Source organism: Cynocephalus volans, chromosome 2 (genome assembly GCF_027409185.1).
Source record: "Cynocephalus volans isolate mCynVol1 chromosome 2, mCynVol1.pri, whole genome shotgun sequence".
Lineage (NCBI taxonomy): Eukaryota > Metazoa > Chordata > Mammalia > Dermoptera > Cynocephalidae > Cynocephalus > Cynocephalus volans.
The window spans coordinates 223,746,888-223,771,099 of record NC_084461.1 but is presented as its reverse complement, the minus strand read 5'-3'; the positions used below and the strand labels follow the sequence as shown (position 1 = coordinate 223,771,099).

At 39.3% G+C, this 24,212-nt stretch overlaps 1 protein-coding gene across 1 annotated transcript in view; it reads right to left on the bottom strand.

Annotated features, from left to right (window-relative positions):
• Positions 1-294: 294 nt before the first annotated feature.
• ZNF22 (zinc finger protein 22) overlaps positions 295-24,212 on the bottom strand; it is a 51,797-nt gene continuing 27,879 nt past the window's right edge. The window contains exon 6 of the mRNA XM_063086526.1: positions 295-330. Coding sequence (XP_062942596.1) covers positions 310-330 — 21 coding nt within the window. The 3' untranslated portion in view covers positions 295-309. The remainder of the gene's footprint in view (positions 331-24,212) is intronic.

Sequence of the window (24,212 nt, the reverse complement as noted above, 5' to 3'; positions counted from 1 at the left end):
CAGCTTAAAACAACATACATTTATTATCTCACAATGTCTGTTGCATCTTGGCATGGCTTAGATGGATCCTCTGCACGAGGGTCTTTCATAAGGCTCCCATCATGCTGTCGGCCAGGACTGAATCTCATCTGAGGCTTATATGAGAAAGAATTTGCTCCCAAGCTCATACGGCTGCTGACAGCATTCACTGCCTTGCAGGTTGTCAGACGGAGGCTTCAGCTCCTTGCTGGCTGGAGGCTGCCCTCAGTTTCTTGCCACATGGGCTTCTCCATATGGCAGCTTACTTCATCAAACCAGCAAGGGGGGAAGTCAATGTAGAGAGTCTTCTACCTAAATGGAAGTTACAATCTTATGTCATCATGGAAGTGACATACCATCACCTTTCCTATATTCTAGAAGCGAGTTATAGGTCCTGCCCACACTCTGTGGCAGGGGATTACCCATGGGTGTAAATACCAAGAGGTGGGGATAATTGAGGGCCACCTGAGATCCTGTGTGCTATACTACCTTTATAAGATTTCCAGAGGAACAGAGATGAAGAGATGACCCAAGGTATATCTGCCCTTAGAGAAGGAGAAAGGATTTTATTAACTCTTGACTCAAAATGTTTAAGGAAAAAGTGAGTAACATTCTGTCCTTTCTCCTTCCAATCTCCCCCCACTCCACCCCTAGATTAGTAGTAGCCAATGTTAGTTTGTAGCCTTCCTTAATTTCTCTATGCTTTTATAGTCATAAGTTAAATATTTTAAGTTAAATATATTTGAAAGGTATTTTCTCTCCTTTATAAAAATTAGATCATCAATCACATTATTTTTACTTGCTTTAATCTCTTAAAAATGTTTTATTTAATTTTTCACTTTGAAATAATTTCAGACTTACAAAAAAAGTTGAAAAATTAGTACAAAGAATTTCCATATACCCTTCACAGCTTCCCCACATATTAACATCTTATATAACCACAGAACAATGATCAAAACCAGAAAATTAAGAGGCACAATATTATTAATGGATACACAGATCTTATTCAATTTTTTGCAATTGTCCCACTAAAGTCATTTTTCTGGTCTAAGATTCAGTCCAGGAGCATACAAATAGGCATGTAGTTTCTCGCTTCCTAGGCTTTCTCCAATCTGGGACAGTTCTTCTTTCATGGCTTTAATACTCTTGAAGAGTATTGTCTGTTATTTTATAAAATGTCCCTCATTTAGGGTTTGTCTGAAATTTCTTCATAATTAAAATTAGGCTATAGAATTTTGTCAAAAATAACACAGAGATGATGTCGTGCCTTTTTCAGATGACATCACTATGTCTAATTACCTGTAGTGTTTATTTCGATCACTTGGTTAAAGTGGTATCTTAGAGTTCTCTGTAAAGTTGCTATTTTTCCCTTTGTAATTAACTCTCTTATGGGAAGATGCTTTGAGACTGTGTAAACATTGTCATCATAATTTAGTACCCAGTGATGATTCTTACCTGAAGCAATTATTATTGTGGAATTTTTCAAATGCTGATACTCTATTTCCATCATTCCACCTACACATATTAACTATAAAAAAGTGGTTTTGTTTCTTCCTCCATTTATTTATTTATCCAATTCTTTATTCGTATGAGTATGTACTCATGGGTATGGCAGGAACACACTGAGAGAGTACTGGAGATGTTTGGTGAGTGCAGAAACTTGCGATAGTCACATAGAGAATAGAGAAATTCTTGGCCAACACTGCCCCATACCCCTCTAGAGTGGTGGGGACTCAGGACAAGTTTCTGACAGCAGGAAGGTGAGCAACCTGTGACCCAAACCACAGGGGAGTCTATGCTGTCTCTGTGGCTGTGCACTCCATGCTGGGAACTGCTGTGTGCATCAGTGCTGCGTTGGCCTGGGGAGGGACACATGCTCTCATCACCCAGGTCTCAGACAGCTGGGGTGAGCTTGGGACTGGCATTGGCCCTTGGCTTTGGCCCTGCACCCTGGGAACAGACAGTTCAGTGCAGTGAGGGTGCCACCCTAAGAATGGAGAGGGTTGGTGCATGCTCCCTGCAGATCCATAATGCACCTTATTTAGTCCTGTGCCATAGTTGGTGATGCCACCTACGATGGTGGGACACACATACAATACTTATAGCCATGAAGAGGGAGAGGAGAACCCACATGCCTATCTGAGGGGTAGCCTCTGCAGCCAGATTCCTGGTGGCTGGGAACTCCTGGTGGCACATACAACGGAATTGACCTGGGGAGGGCCATATGCTAAACTGCCCTCCCCCACCAGGCCCTAGAATTCCACAGTGGTTCCAGTTTTGAGATCAGCCTCAACACCCAAGATCATATTGCTCTGGCCCTGCAAAGGCCTCACTCCCCTGTAGCTGCATCATTACACTGGGATGCCCACACCTGTGGCCATGTGGTGTCCTGCACCCTGGTCCCAGGTAGCCCAGTGTAGCAAGGGTGCAACCCCCAGGATAGATGGGGTTGACGTGCACTCTATCCAGTCAGAAAACTGCCTAACCGGGACATCTAGTCACTGCTGGCAGCCCCACCGTCATGGGTGAAGCACCCTTGTGTTTCACGCAGCCATGAGGAGGTAGTGGAAGACTCATATGCCTGTCTCAAGCACAGACAAATGCCTGCAGTACTAGTGAGCCCACCTAGGGCTCCTGTCTTATCAAGAGGCTTCAGAGGGATCTAGCATCTATCTTGGGGGCATAGCAGCCCACCCAAGCCTCAGAAACCCCATGAAGGACAGCCCACCCCATCTGTGGAGATCCAGAGTGTCCCAGTAATGCTCTTAGGGTCACAGGGGTCTGTTTACAACCACAGTAGCCTTGCCCAGAGTGGCCACTCCAGCTGAACAGCTATAGAGGGTCCCAGCACCCCTCTTGGAGGTGAAGGATCCCATGCACAATTGCTGACACCTTGCCCAGAGTATCCCACTTCAAAAGTTGTGCTGCAGACCATCTTAGTGGCCATTCTGAGAATACAGGGCCCCACCCACAACTCCAGTGCCCACATTCAGTGTCACCCACTTGAACAGTGAAGCTACAGAATACCTCAATGTCTCCTCTGGGGATACAGGGTTCTGCTCAGAGCTACAGGGACACTGTTGAGTCACCTGCTCTAGCTGAGAGGCTGCTGAGCACATGATTATCCCCCTCAAAGCCTACATCCTAACCTGACCCCCAGGATCCCTGCCCAGGGTTGTCCCTTTAAGCTGAAGACCTTTAGCTCACTCCAGAGTACCTATCAGGATCATGGGTCACTAGCTGGGGTGCCAGCAAGTCTACTCAGGGTCACTCACCTTAGCCAAGGAGTAACAGAGCATTCAAACACTTCTCCCAAGAAGCCGAGATCTCACCCATGCCCTTGATGATCCAACCTAGTGACACTTCAGAAAAGAACTATGGAGTGCCCCAGTGACTAGGCCACAGAAGCACTCACAGACAACTCAGACATTGAAGAATGTCTAAGAAGTAACTGCACAGAGACTACATTACTGCATCTGTCCAGAACCAAAAGTAAAACACCCTACCCAATGGTCAATATAAAACACATTGACAGAAGGGAGTCTCTCTCCTCAAAAGCCACTCCTAAGTATTAGAAGAAGCAACTGCTCAACCAGATGCCCAGACATCAATGTAGGGATGCTAGAAATATGAAAAAGAAAACAAGAAAGAAAATATGACACCCCAAAGGAATATAATAATTATCCGGTATCAGACCCCAAACAACAGGAAGCCTATGAAATGACTAAAAAGGAATTCTGAGCAACAATCTTAAGGAAGAGAAGCAAGAAAACTCAGACAACACAACAAAATGAAAAAATAAATAAATAAAAAACAATTCAGGATACGAAGGAAGAACTTAATAAAGAGATAACCACCTTAGAAAAGAATATATCAAAACTCATGGGACTGAAGGATTCATTCAATGAAATAAAAATACAACTGAGAGCTTAAGCAATAGGCTAGAGCAAGTAGAAGAAAGAATTTTTGACCTTGAAGACAGGCTTTTTGAAAAAATCCATGTGGTAAAAAAAAAAAAAAAAGAAAAAAAGAAAAGAAGAAAATAATTTTTTTTAAAAAACCAAAGAAAATCTACAAGAGCTGTCAGAACCTACAGCATGCAAACGTCCAAATCATGAGTGTTCTAGAAGGGGAGGAGAAAAGGAAAAGCATTGAAAACCTATTCGACAAAATAATAGCAGAAAACTTCCCAGATATTGGACTTCCAGATCCATGAGGCTCAAAGATCCCCAATAAGATTCAATCCGAAAAGATCCTCTCAAAGACACATTACAATGAAACTGCCAAAAGGTAAAGATAGAGAGAATCCTAAACACAGCAAGGGAAAAGTTTCAAGTCACCCAACAATGGAGCACCCAAATATATAAAGCAAACACTATTAGACCTGAAGAGAGAAATAGACCTCACTACAATAATAGTTGGGGACTTCATACCCCTCTCTCAACATTGGACAGATAATCTAGGCAACAAATCAACACAGAAAGACAGGATTTAAACTACACTTTAGACCAATCAGACTTGGCAGACATCAACAGAACATTTCATACAACAACTACAGAATATACATGGAACATTCTCCAGGACTGACCAGCTGTCAGGTCACAAATGAAGTCTTAACAAATTTGAAACACTGAAATCATTTCAATATCTTTTCAGACCACAATGGTTAAAACTAGAAATCAATAACAAGTAGAATTCTGGGAACTGTACAAACACATGGAAATTGAACATGCTCCTGACCTACCTATGGGTCCAAGAAGAAATTAGACAGGAAATCAAAAAATTTCTTGAAACTAATGAAAGTAAAGAAACATCACGCCAAAACCTGAGGGATATTGCAAAAGCAGTAATAAGACAGAATTTTATTGCAATACTTGCTTATATCAAAAGAATAGAAAGATTTCAAATAAACTACCTAACACTACACCTTAAAGAACTAAAAAACAACCATCAACCCCCCAAATTAGTAGACAGAAAGAAATAATTAAGATCAGAGCAGAACTAAACAAAATAGAGACCAAAATAAATAAATAAATAAATAAATAAATGCAAAAGACCAACAAAATGAAAAGTTGGTTTTTTGAGAAGATAAAAAAATAGACAAACTATTCGCTAGTCTAACTAAAAAAAGGAGATCCAAATAACAAAAATCAGAAATGAAAAAGGAGACATTACAACCAATAACACTAAAATACAAAGAATCATTTGAGATTATTATGACAAACTTTATGCCAAAAAATTTGAAGACTTGGAAGAAATGAATAAATTACTCGATATATACAACTACCAAGACTGAGCCAAGAAGAAAAAGAAAACTTGAACAGACCAATAATGAGCAATGTGGTTGAAGCAGTAATCAGCAGTCTCCCAACAAAGAAGAGCCCAGAACTGGATGGCTTCACTGCTGAATTCTACCAAACCTTTAAAGAAGAAATAACACCAATCCTTTGTGAAGTACTCCAGAAAATTGAAACAGAGGCCATTATCCCAAATTCATTAAATGAGGCCAGCATCACCCTTATAGCAAAACCAGACAGAAAACAACAAAAAATGAAAACTATAGGCCAATGTCCTTGATGAACATAAATGGAAAAATCCTCAACAAGATATCAGCAAACAGAATACAATAGCACATCAAAAAGATTATACATACACTATGATCAAGTGGGATTCATCCCAGGGATGCAAGCATGGTTTAACATTCTCAGGTCAATAAATACAATATACCACATCAACAAAATCAAGGACAAAAACCATATCATTATCTCAATAGACGCAGAAAAAGCATTTGACAAATCAATATCCCTCCATCATAAGGAGTCTCAACAAAGCAGGTATAGAAGGAAAGTACCTGAACACAATAAAAGCCATTTATGACAAACCTACCACCAGCATCATCCTGAATGGGGAAAAGATGAAAGGTTTTCCTATAAGAACACGAATGATACAAGGATGCCCACTCTCACCATTCCTATTTCACATAGTACTGGAAGTATTAGCCAGAGCAATCAGTCAAGAGAAAGGCATCCAATTTGGAAAAGATAAAGTCAAATTGTCCCTGTTTGTCGATGACATGATCCTATATATAGAAAAACCTAAAGACTCTACCAAAAAAAACTTCTTAGACCTGATTAATGACTTCAGTAAATTTACAGGTTACAAATTCAACATGTAAAAACCAATAGTGTTTTATACTATAACAACGAACTAGCAGAAAAAGAAATCAAGAAAGCAAGCCCATTTACAATAGCCACCAAAATAAATAAATAAATAAATAAATACATAAAATAAATAGGAATCAATTTAACCAAGGAGGCAAAAGATCTCTACAATGAGAACTACAAATCACTGCTGAAAGAAATTAAAGAGGATAAAAAAAGATGAAGAGACATTCCATGTTCATGGATTGGAAGAATTAAAATTGTGAAAACGTCCATAATATCTAAAGCGATCTAAACATTCAATGCAATTACCATTAAAATACCAATGACATCTTCACAGAAATAGAAAAAACAATCCTAACATTCATATGGAACAACAAAAGACCCCAAATAGCCAAAGCAATCCTGAGTGGAAAAAATAGAGCTGGAGGCATAAAATTACTGGACTTCAAATTGTACCACAAAGTTATAGTAACCAAAACAGCATGGTAGTGGCATAAAAGCAGACACATAGACCAATGGAACAGAATAGTATACCCAGAAATCAATCCCTGTATTTAGACTAAACTGATCTTTGACAAAGGCAACAAAAATATACAATGGGGAAAAGACACCCTCTTCAATAAATGGTGCTGGAAAAAACTGGAAATCCATGTGTAGAAGAATGAAACTAGACCCCTACCCCTCACTATATACTAAAATTGACTCAAAATGCATTAATGACTTATATTTAAGACCTGAAACTAAAAAACTCCCAGAAGAAAACAGGGGAAACACTTCAGGATGTAAGAATGGGTAAAGACTTTATGAATAAGACCTGAAAAGCACAAGCCAGAAAAGAAAAAATAAACAAATGGAATTATATCAAAATAAAAAGCTTCTGCATAGCAAAGGAAATAGTCAGCAGAGTGAAAAGACAATCTACAGAATGGGAGAAAATATTTGCAAAGTATACATCCAATAAGGAATTAATATCCTGAATATACAAGTAACTCAAATAACAGTAAAAAAAAAAAAACAACAACAAAAAAACCGAAATAATCCAATTAAAAAATGGGAAAAGGACCTGAATAGATATTTCTCAAAGGAAGACATACAAATAGTAAACAGGTACATGAAAAAACACTCAACACGGCTAATCATCAGAGAAATGCAAATCAAAACCACATTGAGATATCATCTCACCCAAGTTAGACTGGCTATTATCAAAAAGAGAATAATACTGGTGAGAATGTGAAGAAAGGGGACCCTCCTATACTGTTGGTAGGACTGTAAATTGGTGCAGCCATTTTGGTAAATGGTATGCAGTTTCCTCAAGCAACTACAGACAGAACTTCCATGTGATTCAGCAACCTCACTGCTGGGTATATACCCAAAGGAATAGAAGTCATCATGTCAAAGGGATGCCTGCACTCTCATGTTTATCATAGCTGTATTTACAATAGCAAAGAGATGGAACCGACCTAAATGTCCATCACTGGATGACTGGACAAAGAAAATGTGGTATATTTATGCAATGGAATACTACTCTGCCATAAAAAGAATGAAATTCTGCCATTCACAGCAACATGGATGAACTTAAGAGAAAATTACGTTAAGTGAAATAAGCGAGGCACAGAAAGAGAAATACTGCACGTCCTCACTCATAAACTGGAGCTAAAAAATAAACAAATAAATAAAAAAAGAAAGAAAGATGCAACAATCACAACAGCACACTGAACTTTCAAAAGTAGAAAACAGAACTGAGGTTACCAGAGCTATGAAAGTGGGTGGAAGAGGTGGGTAAGGGAGGAATTGGCAAAAGGCCAGGAAAATCGATTATATTATATAATGTTGAATATACTAATTATCCTGATTTGACCATCACATATTGCATGCAGGTATTCATATTCAACTCTATACCCCACAGATATGTCTAATCAACTATGTTTCATAAAAAATAAACAAAACAAAAAAAGACAAAAAATTACAAGTGCTGCTGAGAATGTGGAAAAAGGGAACTCTTTATATGCTGTGGAAACGTAAACTAGTCCTGTCACTATGGAAACAGCATGCAGGTTCCTCAAAAAACTAAAAATAGAACTTCCATATGATCCAGCAATTACATTAGGGGGTATTTATCCAAAGGAAAGAAAATTACTATGTCAAAGAGATATCCGAACTCCCATATTTACTGCAGCACTATTCACAACAGCCAAGATATGGAATCAACATAAGTGTCCATCAACAGAAGAATGTACACTTAATGGTATATGAACACAATGGAATACAATTCAGCTATAAAAAATGAAATTCTATCATTTGTGGTGACATGGATGAACCTGGAGGACATTATGTTAAATGAAATAGGCCAGGTACAGAAAGACAAATATTGCATGATTTCACTCATATGTGGAATCTAAAAAGTTGATCTCACTAAAGTAGAGAGTAGAATAGTAATTACCATAGGCTGTAAAGAGTGCAGGGGTGGGAGGGGATGGAAAGAGGTTGGTTAATGGTTAATGTGTTGCAGTTACACAGGAGGAATTAGTTCCATTGTTCCACAGTAGGGTGACATTGCACAGTAAGTGTGACTATAGTTAAAAGTAACATATTGCATATGTCAAAATAGCTAGGAGAGAAGTTCTGAATGCTCTCACCAAAAAGAAATGATAAACATTTAAGGTGATAGTTATGCTAATTACCTTAATTCCATCATTTCACAGTGTATATGTATATGTATATGTATATGTATACTAAAACAACACAATGTACTCCATTAAAAAACAAACACAATATAGAGAGTCAATTCTCAGAAGAGGAAATGTGCATGTCAAGCACACCCGTAATCAAGAAAATGCAAATTAAAATAATAATAGTGAAATAACATTTTATCCATAATATTGGCCAACACTTAAAAGAAGTACAACAATCTCGCAAGCAAAAGATACAGGAAAAAAGACTCAATTCCTCTGCTGTGGGTGTGAATTGCTACAACCTTTGTGGAACAGAACCTGGCAATATCGAGTGACATTGAGAACGTGCATACTCTTTGATTCAGCAGTCACAACTAGGGGCATATTTCCCACAGAGCTTAAAGCCCCAGTACCTAAGCATCTATGTGCAAAGATGTGTATCTCAGACTCAGCCTCTACACTAGGAAATTTTCAACTGTGGCGTGTACTTCTTGAGGCCCTTGTGGGTATTAAAGTTAATATATAGCTTTAACGCATTTTTCAAATTACTTATCAATATTAAAACACATGGAAGCAAAGAAAGACTGTGATTTCCAAAAGAGGATCCCAGCTTTCCTACCCTGACTCCTCACACACCATCCTCCGCACCTAGTTTTTCCCACAGTGCAGCACTCAGAGGAGTTAATGAGGGAAATAGCAGAGACAGATGTGACAGTGCAGGAGAGAAGCTTGTGCTTCCTCAGAACAGAGCCACCCCAGAGGGCCACCTCCTGGTACTCTGATTAACTAGTCTATTGATGTTCCTCTAGAGTACTAATTACTCTCAGAAAGTTTGCGGTGAGGGTGAAAAGAAGCCCTGGCCATGCCTGTCTCTGTGGGCTTTGTTATCTCAAGGAGGCTGGCTGGAGAGTGGGTGATTCTGGGGAGCTCAGAAGCTCTGGGATGTTTTCAGGGATCACTTTTAGCCACCCATGACTCTGGGAGCCTTTGTTAAATCTCTCCTGATCAGGCTCAGATGGGTTCAGGGGAATTGTGATAACCGAGAAAAGTCTATAGGTTGGAGTAATGTGTGCCATGAGAAATAGAGGCTGCAGATGACCTTTTGCTTGGGGAATCTTACACCTTCATGCTAGTGATGCCCCAAGTTAGAAAACAGGCTTTAATGGAAGCCTGCAGGGTTAGGATGCTCGCCTTGATTAATGAGAGATGTGTAGTGTTTATAAGGCTTCCTCTCCCCTGCCTTCACCTACCATTTATCCCTTTTACCCCATCTCCCATTCCCTTTACCACCACCTCTCTGGCTTCAGGGTGGCATTGCTCTTTTTAAAGAATAAAATGCAGAAGAAAAGCTATTAGGTTAATGGAATGAGTCAGCTGGAGTTAATTCTACAAGACCCTGTGTCTGAACAGAGGCAGGAATGTGCAGTCAGACATCAGGACACCACTCTACCATTTGCCTGTCATGTGCGTGTCAGAAGTGACTTCACCTCTGAAATCTCTCTCTTGTGTAAAATGGCTCAAAACCACAGAGGAGCTAAGCATATATTAGTTCCCCTTACTTCTAAAATAAAGGCTGTGGTATCGAAAGTTTGTGGGATGGGCTTTATCACCTGGCTAAACAAAATCATCCTAATTTAATAGAACAGAAAAATAGGCTCCAAACAAAGTTTAGAATATTTAAAAAATGAATATGTGGAAAATATAGCTTCACAAATAAGTGCTGATATATGAAGAACAAACTATTTGCAAAAATAGATACTCACCTCATAATATACCATAAAATAAATTCTAGTTGAAATAGAGTTAAATATGAACAATGAAACCATGGAAAAGAATACCAAATATTTAACTCATCTCTTATGGCAAAAATTAAGCACAAAAGTGAAAAGGAAGGAGGAGGAGAATGAGAAGGAAGCAAAAGAGAGGAAAAAAGAACAAGAGAAGAGGAGAAGAGGAAGGAAGGAGAGGGAAAGGAGAAATAAGTAGAGATCAGATTTAACTACATAAAAATTTAAATTTCTGTATGCTGAAAAATATCTGGAATACATGAGGGAAAGAATCAATTTCTTAATATATAAAAAAGCTCATCCAAGTCAATAAGTAAAACATAAGCACTCTACTAAAAGAAATACCGTCAAAAGACAGGAATAGAAAATAACAAAAGAAGAATTTCAAGTGCTAATAAATGTGTGAAAAATCCAACTCACTATAAATCATTTAAGAGAGCAAGACCTAGATGTTTCCTGTAAAACGGCAAAGGCCAAGATGTTCATTCATGTTCAGTGTTGGTGACAGTGTGCACAAATGGGCCCTATCATGGACTGCTATGGGGCACACAAGCAACCCTGTGTAGAGGACCTGCCATTGAAGAAACAGAGAAGAACATGTGCTTCTCAGAGGAAGAGGAAAGGAAGGTATTGGGACATACCTGCTCAGTTTTACCCTCAAAATTCACCATAACATAGGTTGTCCTCCAACTCACTTCTTCCTGGGAGAGCAGTGACTGAGGCTGGAGGAAGGCAAAATGTGTTACAGCTAGAGGAGCTCTTTCTGCATGGAAAGAAGCCTCAGGGGTTGGGAAAAAGACCCTTGTTCCAACAGCAAGCACATTTCATTGTCTCCTCTCCACCCCGCCAATTGTTTAACTACTCATGTTACTTTTCTATTGCTGAGTAACACGTTGTCTCAAGTTTACCAGATTAAAACAACACACATTTAGTATCTAAGTTTCTGTGGGTCAGGAGTCTGGGCACGGCTCAGCTGGGTCCTCTGCAAGGCTGCAAATCAAGGTGTCTGTCAGGGCTAGGTTCTCATCTGGAGGCTCAACTGGTGATAGATCCACTTCCAAGCTCACTCAAGTTGTCGGCAGAATTCATTGAGTTTCCTTGTTGCTTAAGACTGAGAACCTCAGCTTCTTGCTGGCTACTGGCTGGAGTCCACCCTAAACTCCTAGAGGCTGCCTGCAGTTCCTTGACATGTGACCTTCTCCATAGGCCCTCTCATAACATGGCAGCTTGCTTCTTCAAAGCCAGCATGGGAGAAAGAGAGTGAAACACTGGCGAGATGGAGTCATGTGTAATGCGATGTAATCATGGGAGTGACATCCCATCATTTTTGCCATATTCTACTGATCAGAAGCAAGTCAGAGGTCTTGCCCACTCAAGGACAGATCACACAAGGGTCTGACTAGCAGGAGGTGAGGGGCATGGAAGCCATCTTAGAGTTTGTCCACGACACTATGCATAGCAGGGACAGCACGGCCACCGATGAAGAGATGCTCACTTTCCTCACTTCTCCTGTCCCCTCATATTTTATAATCCATCATTTACAACACTCTAATTCCAAGTATCAAATGTCTACATTAATCAGAACTACTGGTTCTAAAATGATATACACCCAAACCAAAACTAGTTTATAAGGAAGATAAATTTATTAACTCACAAATATAAGAAATGAAAGAATATTCCAACTATAAGAATGGTAAAACTGACCTCAAGAAAAACTAAAACTAGGACTTCAATTGCTATCAGAGCATTTTCTCCATTTCTCACAATTGCATCTCTTTGTGTGTTAGCTTCATTGTCTCTTATGGTGGTAAAATTTCTCAAAGCAGTGTTAAACATGGCTACTGACAGCCCTCAAGTTTTATATTTCACTGCTGCTGCAACAGGGAAGATATGAAACCATTTTCAATTTCAATGTTAAAAATACCACATGAGGGACTTTCACTTCTGTGCATCAGCTTTAACTACATAAAAATTTAAACTTTTGTATGCTGAAAAATATCTGAAATTTATTGGAATAGCTTATGGTAGAAAAAATAAAAAAAATCTTGATGAGCTCAACATGAAAAACAATATAAGTACATTGGGGAAAAGATGGCCTCTTCAATAAATGGTGCTGGGAAAACTGGATATCTATTTGTAGAAGAATGAAACTTGATCCATACCTTTTACCATATACCAAAATCAACTCAAAATGGACTAGAGACCTAAATATAAGGCCTGAAACTTTACAACTTCTGGAGGAAAACGTAGGGGAAATGCTCCAGGATTTAGGACTGGGCAATGACTTCATGAATAACACCCCCAAAGCACATGCAACAAAAGAAAAAATAAACAAATGGGATTATATCAAACTAAAAAGTTTCTGCACAGCAAAGGAAACAATCAATACAGTGAGAAGATATCCTACAGAATGGGAGAAAATATTTGCAAAAAATGCATTTGACAAGGGAAAATCCAGAATATACAAAGAGCTCAGACAACATTACAGCAAAAAGCCAAATAATCCAATTAAAAAATGAGCAAAGGAACTGAACAGACATTTCTCAAAAGAAGACATATAGATGGCCAACGGGTATATGAAAAAATGCTCAACATCACTAATCATCAGGGAAATGCAAATCAAAACCACTCTGAGATATCACCTCACCCCAGACTGGACACAAAGAATGATTGTGTATTGTAATGATGAATAAGCTAACTATACTGATCTAACCACCACAAATTCTACACAATTATTGAAAATCAACATTGTACCCCACATTTATGTATAATAATAAAAAAGAAAACAATATAAGGTATATTTTTAATTCATTTAAAGGCACTGGGGAGCTGTCAAATCACCAGTATTTCACAGAAATGAAAACCATGGACCGATTACATGATGTTCTGTAGTCACTTTGTTCCTAGAAGCATTTGCTGATTTCTAGCGCAGAGGAAAGAGGATAAGATTCTGGGCTTTGCTTAGGGAGAGTTCATTACTGGGGAAAAGAGAAACCAGCAGGAACTCTAGTAGTATTCTGGAGTTGAAGAAAAAAAATTAGAGACTTGAAGAGCCAAAATTTGATCTGGCTCTTTTCAAAAGGTTTTTATTCAAAATATTTTAACATTTACTTGTACATATTTGTGGAGTACTATGTTGTTTCAATACATGCATATACTGCACAATGATTCACTTAGTGTAGACAGCACAGTTTTGTACCTGTTAGTTCACTACTTTGTACCCCACCATCCCCCTCACCACTCACTCTCTGGTAAGCATTATTTCACTACTTTCTACTTCTATGAGAACCATTTTTTTTTTTGATTCCACATATAAGTGATATCATGCGGCATTTGCCTTTTTGTGCCTAACTTATTGAATAGTCAAAATTCAAATGAAAGGGGGGCTGGCTAGTTAGCTCAGTTGGTTAGAGCACAGCCTTGTAACCCCAAGGTTTGGATCCCCACACCAGCCAGCTGCCAAAAAAAAAAAAATGTAATGAAAAGAAAAGGAAAAAGAACTAAGCCAGACACATGGACAATTTCCCCCTTAAGACGTGCTGAATTCTGAAGCTTCACAGAAAAGATGGGGGAAGTGTCCAAAAAGTGGAGAAGCATGTTCAGCAAGCTTGACTAGTTGAGGAGGCAAGGTAGTTCAGGCACCTCCAATAAAAGGCCTCTGGTGAACACACTAGGCTCCTGGTTGGACTCACTGGAGAACTGTGCCCTAGAAACATGGATTAACCAGAGGTAGATGGAGCCTTTCTAAAGCTGCAATCACTTTGATGCAGCGCAGTTCCTGATCAGAATAAAGTGATCAGCCAACGTCTATCTGCCTAGATTAGTTTTAATTGGAACCTCTCCAATTATTTTACAGAATGTCTGGCATTTAATCAAGATTGCCTAGGACCAAATGACCAAAATCTAAAGGAAAAAGCCCGGACAATTTGAAAAGGCCCACTGGTGATTGAGATATTGGAGTTAGCAACAAAGACATTAAAGTGGGTGAATTAGAAGGATTAACATGTCCAAAATACAGAGGAGGAGATGAAGAAACAACGGAGAAGGGTCTCATCAGAGAATTAATTAATTAATTAATTTTTATTTTTATTGAATCAAAATTGATTATACATATTTTTGGGGTTCAACATTGAGATATGTTGATCAAATCAATATTACTAGCATATATATTGTTACAAATCATAATTATTCTTTATGCCCCTTGTCCAGTTCACCAGAGAATTTAAATTTAATAAAAAAGATCAAGTTGAAATCCTAGGACAGAAAAATATTCAAAATTTATAAGTGAAAGATGTAAAAAATCTCTATGAAGAGAACTACAAACCACTGTTGAGAGAAATTAAAGAGGACACAAGAAGATGGAAAGATATCCCATGCTCTTGGATTGGAAGAATTAACATTGTGAAAATGTCCATATTACCCAAAGTGATCTACAGTTTCAATGCAATCCCCATCAAAATTACAATGACATTTTTCTCTGAGATGGAAAAAGCTATCCAGATATTTATATGGAACAACAAAAGACCATACATAGCCAAAGCAATCCTGAGCAAAAAACCCAAAAAACAAAACCTGGAGGCATAACACTACCTGACTTTAAACTATATTACAAAGCTATAACCAAAACAGCACGGTACTGGCATAAAAATAAACACACATATCAATGGAATAGAATAGAGAACCCAGAAATCAGTCCACACACCTACAGCCATCTGATCTTTCACAAAGGCAGCAAATCTACATACTGGGGAAGAGACTGCCTTTTCAACAAGTGGTGCTGGGAAAACTGGATACTCATATGTAGGAGAATGAAACTAGAACCGTATCTTTCACCATATGCCAAAATCAACTCAAAATGGATTAAAGAATTAATTATATGTCCTAAAACAATAAAACTCCTTAAAGAAAACATAGGGGAAACACTCCAGGAAGTAGGAATGGGTACAGACTTCATGAATAGGACCCAAAAAGCACAGGCAACTAAAGGTAAAATAAACAAATGGGATTACATCAAATCAAAAAGCTTCTGCACAGCAAAAGAAACAATCAACAGAGTAAAAAAAAAAAACAACCAACAGAGTGGGAGAAAATATTTGCAAAATATACATCTGACAAAGGATTAATATCCAGAATATATAAGGACCTCAAACAACTTTACAGCAAAACCAAATAACCCAATTAAAAAATGGGCAAAGGAGCTGAACAGGCATTTCTCAAAGGAAGATATACGAATGGCCAACAGACACACGGAAAAATGCTCAATATCACTCAACATCCAGGAAATGCAAATCAAAACCACACTGAGAAACCATCTCAGTCCAGTTAGGATGGCTAATATCCAAAAGACTGAGATTGATAAATGCTGGCAAGGTTGCAGAGAAAAAGGAACTCTTGTTCACTGTTGGTGGGGCTGCAAAATGGTGCAGGCTTTATGGAAAATGATATGGAGGTTCCTCAAACAATTACAAATAGATCTACCATATGACCCAGCTATTCCACTGCGGGGAATATACCCAGAGGAATGGAAAACATCATGCTGAAGGGATACCTGTACTCCAATGTTTATTGCAGCTCTATATACAATAGCCAAGAGCTGGAACTAGCCCAGATGTCCATCATCTGATGAGTGGATAAGGAAACTGTGGTACATCTACACAATGGAGTACTACTTTGCTATAAAAAAGAATGAAATACTGCCATTAGCAACAACATGGATGGACTTAGAGAAAATTACATTAAGTGAAACAAGTCAGGCACAGAAAGAAAAAGACCACATGTTCTCACTTATTTATAGGAGCTAAAAATTAATAAATAAACACACAAACAAATAAAGGGTGGGGGGGGAGAAGACAGAATAACCACAAAAATTCCTTGAACTATTTAAGTCAAGTGCACAGATACAATGTGGGGGGTGGGGTGGGCATGGAGGGAGAGAGGAATGGGTAAAGGGGCATGAAAATCAAGTATGATGTATTTTGAGAAGTAAAATTAAATTAAATTAAATTTGAAAAAGGAAAGGGTTTACAAGCAGATTAGACAAAACAGAAGAAATAAGTTGAAAATTAGAAGATCAATAGAAAACATTCAAACTGAAGCACAGAAAAAAAATTTTTAAAAAACAGAAAAGAGCATAAGAGACATGAGGTACACACACATAAATAACTGTAGACATAAAAGGAAACAGAATGGGGTGGAAGAAATATTTGAAAAAATAATGGTCAGAAATTATCCAGAACTGATATAAAGACATCAACCCACAGATTCAAGAAGCTGTTAATGAAAAATAGGTTAAATACAATCAAAACCACACCTAAATACATTATAGTAAAACTTTGAAAATCAAAGAAAGAAAATCTTAAGAACAACAAGAAGAAAATTAACTTAAAGGGAGCAACAAGAAAACTGTAGTCATTCTCAATAGAGTATCTTTAAAATACTGACAGAAAATAACTGTCAACTTGGAATTATATACCTGGAAATATATCCTTCAAAAATAAAGACAAAATAAAGATACTTTCAAACCAACACACACTGAGAAACTCTATTGCCAAAGAGCTGCACTAAAAGAAACACTAAAGGGAGTTCTTTAGGCAGAGAAAAATGATGCTAGATGGAAATATAGAAATGCAGGCAGGGATAAAGGAAAATGTGAATAAATATAAATGAATATGGGCTGTACGAAACGATAGTAACAGTTTCTAATGCAATTCAAAATACACATAGAATTAAGACACATGCCAAACATAAGGCAAAAGGCATAGGATAGAAGAAGTGAAATTGTTCTAAGGTATGAATATTATCAGGGAAATAATAAAAGTAATAAGTTTTATTGGACTACAAAAATCTAAGAATATGCATTGTAATTGCTACGGTAACAACTAAAAAGGTAAATATTGTATAGCTAACAGGTTAAGAGAATATATATACAGGCGTCTTCAAAAAGTCCATGGATGAGGTCAAGGGTTCAGACCTTTGAACCAGCCAGCTGCCATAAATAAATAAATAAATAAATAAATAAATAAATAAATAACACCAAGGTCAGGGGAAAAAAAAAAAAGAGTTCATGGAAAGATTTGTATTATCTTTTAATTCTATTTTCCATAAACCTTTTGAAGTACCTTCATATACATATATATCAGATATTATCTAATTAAATACTGTGTGTGTAATGTATATATACACACACATACATAATTAAGCCTTTCCCCCCAAAAAGAGAGAAAATGAAAAGAAATATGTCAAATAGGAAAAAAATAGTAGATGGTAAATATAAACACAAATATATTTCTGTAATTATTTTAAATATAAAGTAATTGCTCCAATTAAAAGAATAAGACATCCAAACTGAATAAGAAAAGTAGAAAACTAATCCAAGTGTATGCTACTTACAAGCAAACAGCTTGTTAAAAACACAAAGTTTGAAAGCAAAATGGTAGGAAAAGGTATACTATAAAAACAGTGAAAAAGTAAAGCTGATGTAGAAACATATCAAAGTAGTCCTTAAGAAAAATTACCGGTGAAAAAGAGATAGTTCATAATGTTGAAGGGATCAAACCACCAGGTGGATATAGGACTCTCATAAAGAAGAGAAAAAGAAAACACAAATTACTAATATCAAGAAAGAAAAAAGGGACATCACTGCAAATGCTATAGATATTAGGTCAATTCATGTACCTCATTCTGTGGTCTCTGCCCTGGAAGGACTACATACACCCGTGGGAGTTCTTTGTTCTCTGGCTTCCGTTTGGGGTGCCCTGGCAGAGATTGGAGGTTGGGAGGGGAGCGAAGTCAAGGTATTTATTCCACCAGCTTTCTCCCTACTGTGTCATTTCTGGCTGGCCTCTATCAAATGTCCCAGCTCCTCTCAACAGTCACCCTCACCATACAACACTCCTCACTTATGACAATCATTCCCTCCCCACTCCTTCCCTCTTTAAGCTGAAGGATGGTCCCAGCCTCACTGCTACTAGCCCCAGGCTCCTGCACTGTGTCTTGTGGTTTCCCCACACCTGGCCCATAACTTTAATAGTTTTATCATAGTTCCTCTACTAAACTCTCTGCAAACCATCCTGATTGGAACATTACCATCTGTTTCCTTTGTTCCCAATCTTCTACTAACATATCACTTTATCTTACTTAGCAATGCCACATTTCAACTAGTTGTCCAAGCCAAAGGTGTGAAAATCGTTCTAGGGCCCCTCCCTTCTTTCCTCTCTCATACCTAGCCTCAGCTGAGTCCAGATGACTCCTGCTCTGAAATACCACTTCTGTCACTTTGCTCTTCTTATCATCACAGCTGCCAGCCTCAATAATCAGGCCCCTATCTTCTCCCTCAGAAACAACTGCTACACTGTTTCAAATGGCATCTATGTTGCTGCTTACCTTGCAGCAACACTCAACTAAAGGATGGGTGGGGTGCGGGGGAGCTGAAAACCTACCTCTCCTCTGTTCTACATGCTATGTGTCCTGCAGCAGGGTCCTGTTGACTTAGATGTAGGGAATTCTTCATTCATACAAAGACAATGAAACTAGTGGTGGTTTTAGCAACCTTCAATCCATGTACTATGGTCACCAACATGGTCCAGCCAACACAAAATCTAGTGACATTATCTGTTGCCCTGCTTCGCATAAAAAGCCCACAAAGATGTGATTCCTGCTTCAGCTCTTGCTAATTCCTGCTTCATATTGTGTTCTCCAACTATGCTAACCCCTGACAAGTCCGTACTCTGACATGCTAGCCCACATTTTTATACTTTCGCACAAACTGCTCTATCTCTGTCTGGAATACCCTTCCTTTGCCCTGGTGCTATGTGGGCTTCAAGATGGTCCCTAGAAAAACTCCGCACAGCGGATCCTAAGATGGCGGTGACTGTGGCGGTTGGCGCGGAGTAGCTGAGGTGGAAAAGGTGGCCACTGGGCCTTAGGCAGCCGGGAAACTTGTGGACCTTCCTCTTGCCGTCTCTTAAGGGAGGACCACTGCTGGTGCCCAGTTGTGGGGGCTGACTGCCACTTTGCCCTTGGCAGGAGAGGCTGCCTCATTTACAGGCAACAGCTTTGAAGTATGGAGCAGGAAAAGAACTGTTTCTTAGCTGCAAAAGTGAGTCTCTAAACAGGGAACACGGTGCCAGGGCTGCTGTGGATGCAGACAGGATCCTGGAGGCCGGGGCCGCGCTGAAGACGGCCAGCTGCCCTATTCAGGATTCAAGGTTTCGGGCCGGCATAAAAGAAGTTTCCTGGGAGCGCCCGAGCCGTGCCGCAGGACCGGGACCGAGTGAGCAGCCCGAGGCAGCAGCGGGTGAGAACGGGGATGGTCACAACGCAGAGGCAGACAGGGAGCAGCCCAACCCGGCACAGCCCTGTGAGTGACCCCCGGTCTGGCCCTGCTCGGGGGGCGGATGCCTACCTGGCTTCCGCCTGCCCCACTGGGCCACTCACCGGCCCTGGGGCTGCCTCAATTTTCTCAGGTGGTGGCGGCTCCGGCCTGGTTCGGCCAAGTCTGTCCTCCTTGCCTGGCTCAGCTCCTCACTGAGCCTCCCCACTTGCTTGCCCCAGCACGGGGCTTCCTGGGGCCTGCTGGCCAGCCTCCCCTCCCACTCCCTCTGTGGTTCTCTGGTGGGGCTGAAGGTGTGGGGCATCCCCGGCCAGCGTCGGGAGGGCAAGGAAGTACGGGCTGGGCCGACTGTCACTCCACCGCACCCTGGGCTCTGGCCCACGGTAAACTTCCTGTTACCGGGAGGCAGATACCATCTCAGCAGCCACCAGTTCAGAAAAACGCCTAACCGATTTCTGGTTAGGAATAGTGTGGTCGGAGACTTCCCGAGTTCACTTGAACCTGCCGGAGAGCTGACTGTGGGTGGGCACCCGACTCGGTCCACGCAGGGGGGATTCAAAGGTGAACTGTGTGCTGCAGGCTCCTCCCCTGAGGAGCTCACTCTCTGGTGTGGGAGATAAGACAAGTACACAAATAACCACGATACCAGGAGGAAGGTGATAAGTCCCGAGAAAGATCTACGCAGTGCTAAAAAGGCACCCAGAGTGACTGGTCATCTGCGCCTAGCAGAAACCTGGTACACTTCCTGGGCGAGGCGGTGCCAAGCAGGGTCTTGAAGGCCCAGCTGATAGATGAGGGCTGCAGAAGACACGTCCCAGCCCAGCCCAGTGCACACAGAGTGGGGAGACGTAGGGCTAGGGAGGCGGAGACTCGACAGAAACCACACACCATGTGGGGTCGCCACTATGTGATCCAACAGCCCAGGCCAGAGCACACGGAACAAGGAGAAGTCCTGCACGGGAAGTGGAAGCTCAGCAGAGACCACACACCCAGCGGTACCGCCCCATGATCCAGCAGCCCAGCAGAGTCCAAGCTGACCAGAGAGGTGGCTCCCCGGAGAGGCCCAAGACCCGAGGCAACCACACAAACAAGGCACTAGAGGCCAACTGAGCAGTCATGGAGGTAGCCATACCAAATTGGCAACCACAGCAACATCTTAGTTAGTCAATAGTCTCAAAACAGTGGACTGTGAAACCCCCTGCCACAATGAATAAACATAAAAAAAAAAGATACCAGAAATACAAAAAATTAAGAAAGTATACCACCAAAAGTTAATAAATCTCAAACTCTAGATCCTATAGAACAAGAAGCCCTTGAAATGACTGACAAGGAATTTCGAGTGATAATTCTAGGGAAACTGAATGAGATACAAGAAAACTCAGCTAGACATCATAATGAAATGAGGAAAAGTATACAGGACCTGAAAGAGGAAATGTACAAGGAAATCAATGTCCTGAAAAAAAATGTAGCAGAACTTGCCGAACTGAAGAGTTATTCAGCGAAATAAAAAACACAACGGAGAGTTTAACCAGCAGGCTTGTCGAAGTTGAAGAGAGAACCTCTGAACTTGAAGATGGGCTGTTTGAAATAACACAAGCAGACAAAAAAAAAAAAAAAAGAAAGAAAAAAGAATCAAAGACATTGAAGAAAATTTGAGAGAGATATCAGACAAACTTAAACGCTCAAATATCTTAGTCATGGGTATCCTAAAAGGGGAGGAAAATGGAGATTGCATTGAAAACATATTCAATAAAATAGTGGCAGAAAACTTCCCAGATATAGGAAAAATCACAGATCTTCAGATCGAGGAAGCTCAATGATCTCCAAATGTATTCAACCCAAAAAGGCCTTCTCCAAAACATGTTATAATCAAATTGACAAAACTCAGAGACAAAGAGAGAATCTTAAAAGCTGCAAGAGAGAAGCGTCAAATCACCTATAAGGGAGCCCCAATCAGTCTAACATCAGACTTTTCATCACAAACCCTAAAAGCTAGAAAGGAATGGGATGATATATTCAAAATACTAAAAGACAAAGATTGCCAGCCAAGAATACTCTACCCTGCAAGGCTATCCTTCCGAAATGAAGGGCAAATAGTATATATCTCAGACAAACAAAAACTCCGGGAGTTCACTACCACACGACCACCCTTACAAGAAATCCTCAAGGGAGTACTGGGTTTGGATCCTGAAAAATAACTTCCACTGCCATAAAAACCCAAGAAAAATCAAAACCCACTAGTATAATAAAAATAGTATTCATGAAGAGAAAAGAAACAAACAAGAATGCTATCTACAACCTAAGGAACCAAGAAACACAGTAACCAAACAGTAAATCAGAAAGCAAGGAACAAAAGACACCTAAGACAACCAAAGAACCAATAAAATGCTAGGAATAAATCAACACCTCTCAATAACAACTCTTAATGTAAAAGGCTTAAATTCCCCAATCAAAAGACACATACTGGCTGACTGGATTAAAAAGGAGGACCCAACTATATGCTGCCTTCAAGAGACGCACCTCACCCATAAAGATTCACATAGACTAAGAGTGAAAGGATGGAAAAAGATTTACCATGCAAAGAGAAAAGAAAAACAAGCTGGAGTAGCTATTCTTATATCTGACAAAATAGGCTTTAAACTAAAAACCATAAAAAGAGACAATGAGGCACACTACTTAATGATAAAAGGACTGATCCATCAAGAAGACATAACAATCATAAATATGTACGCACCCAATGTTGGAGCAGCCAGATTTATAAAACAAACTCTATTAGACCTAAAGAAGGAAATAGACACTAATACCATAATAGCAGGGGACCTGAACACCCCACTGTCAATATTAGACAGATCATCTAGGCAAAGAATCAGTAGAGAAAAACAAGATCTAAACAAGACTCTAGACCAATTGGAATTGGCAGATATCTACAGAACATTCCATCCAACAACCTCAGAATATTCATTCTTCTCATCAGCACATGGATCATTCTCCAGGATAGATCACATACTAGGTCACAAATCAAGTCTCAATAAATTCAAAAAAATTGGAATTATCCCATGTATCTTCTCAAACCACAATGGATTAAAACTAGAAATTAATAACAAACGAAACTCTGGAAACTATACAAACACATGGAAATTAAACAGCATTCTACTTAATGACATATGGGTCCAAGAAGAAATCAAGCAGGAAATCAAAAAATTTATTGAAACTAATGAAAACAATGATACATCATACCAAAACCTGTGGGATACTGCAAAAGCAGTATTAAGGGGGAAATTTATTGCATTAAATGCTCACTTCAGAAGAATGGAAAGATGGCAAGTGAACAACCTAACACTTCACCTTAAAGAACTAGAAAAACAAGAACAATCCAAACCTAAAGTTAGCAGACGGAAAGAAATCATTAAGATCAGAGCAGAACTAAATGAAATTGAAAACCAAAAAACAATTCAAAAGATCAACGAATCAAAAAGTTGGTTTTCTGAAAAGATAAATAAAATTGACAAACCATTAGCATGGCTAACAAAAAAAAAGAAGAGAGAAGACTCAAATAACAAAAATTAGAAATGAAAAAGGCAATATTACAACTGATTCATCTGAAATACAAGGAATCATTCGAGACTACTATAAACAACTATACGCCAACAAATTTGAAAATCTGGAGGAAATGGATAAATTTCTGGACACACACAAGCTCCCAAAACTGAACCATGAAGACGTAGAAAATTTGAACAGACCAATAACAATCAAGGAGATTGAAGCTGTTATCAGAAGGCTCCCAACAAAGAAAAGCCCAGGACCAGATGGATTCACAGCAGAATTTTACCAAACATTCAAAGAGGAATTGACACCGATTCTTTACAAACTATTCCAAAAGATTGAAACGGACGCAAATCTCCCAAACTCATTCTATGAAGCAAACATCATCCTGATACCCAAACCAGGTAAAGATATAACCAAAAAAGAAAACTACAGGCCGATATCCTTGATGAATATAGATGCAAAAATCCTCACTAAAATACTAGCAAACAGAATACAGCAACACATATGAAAAATTATTCATCACGATCAAATGGGATTCATCCCAGGGATGCAAGGTTGGTTCAACATACGCAAATCAATAAATGTGATACACCATATTAATAAAGTCAAACACAAGGACCATATGATCATCTCTATAGATGCTGAAAAAGCATTTGATAAAGTTCAGCACTCATTCATGACAAAGACCCTCTAT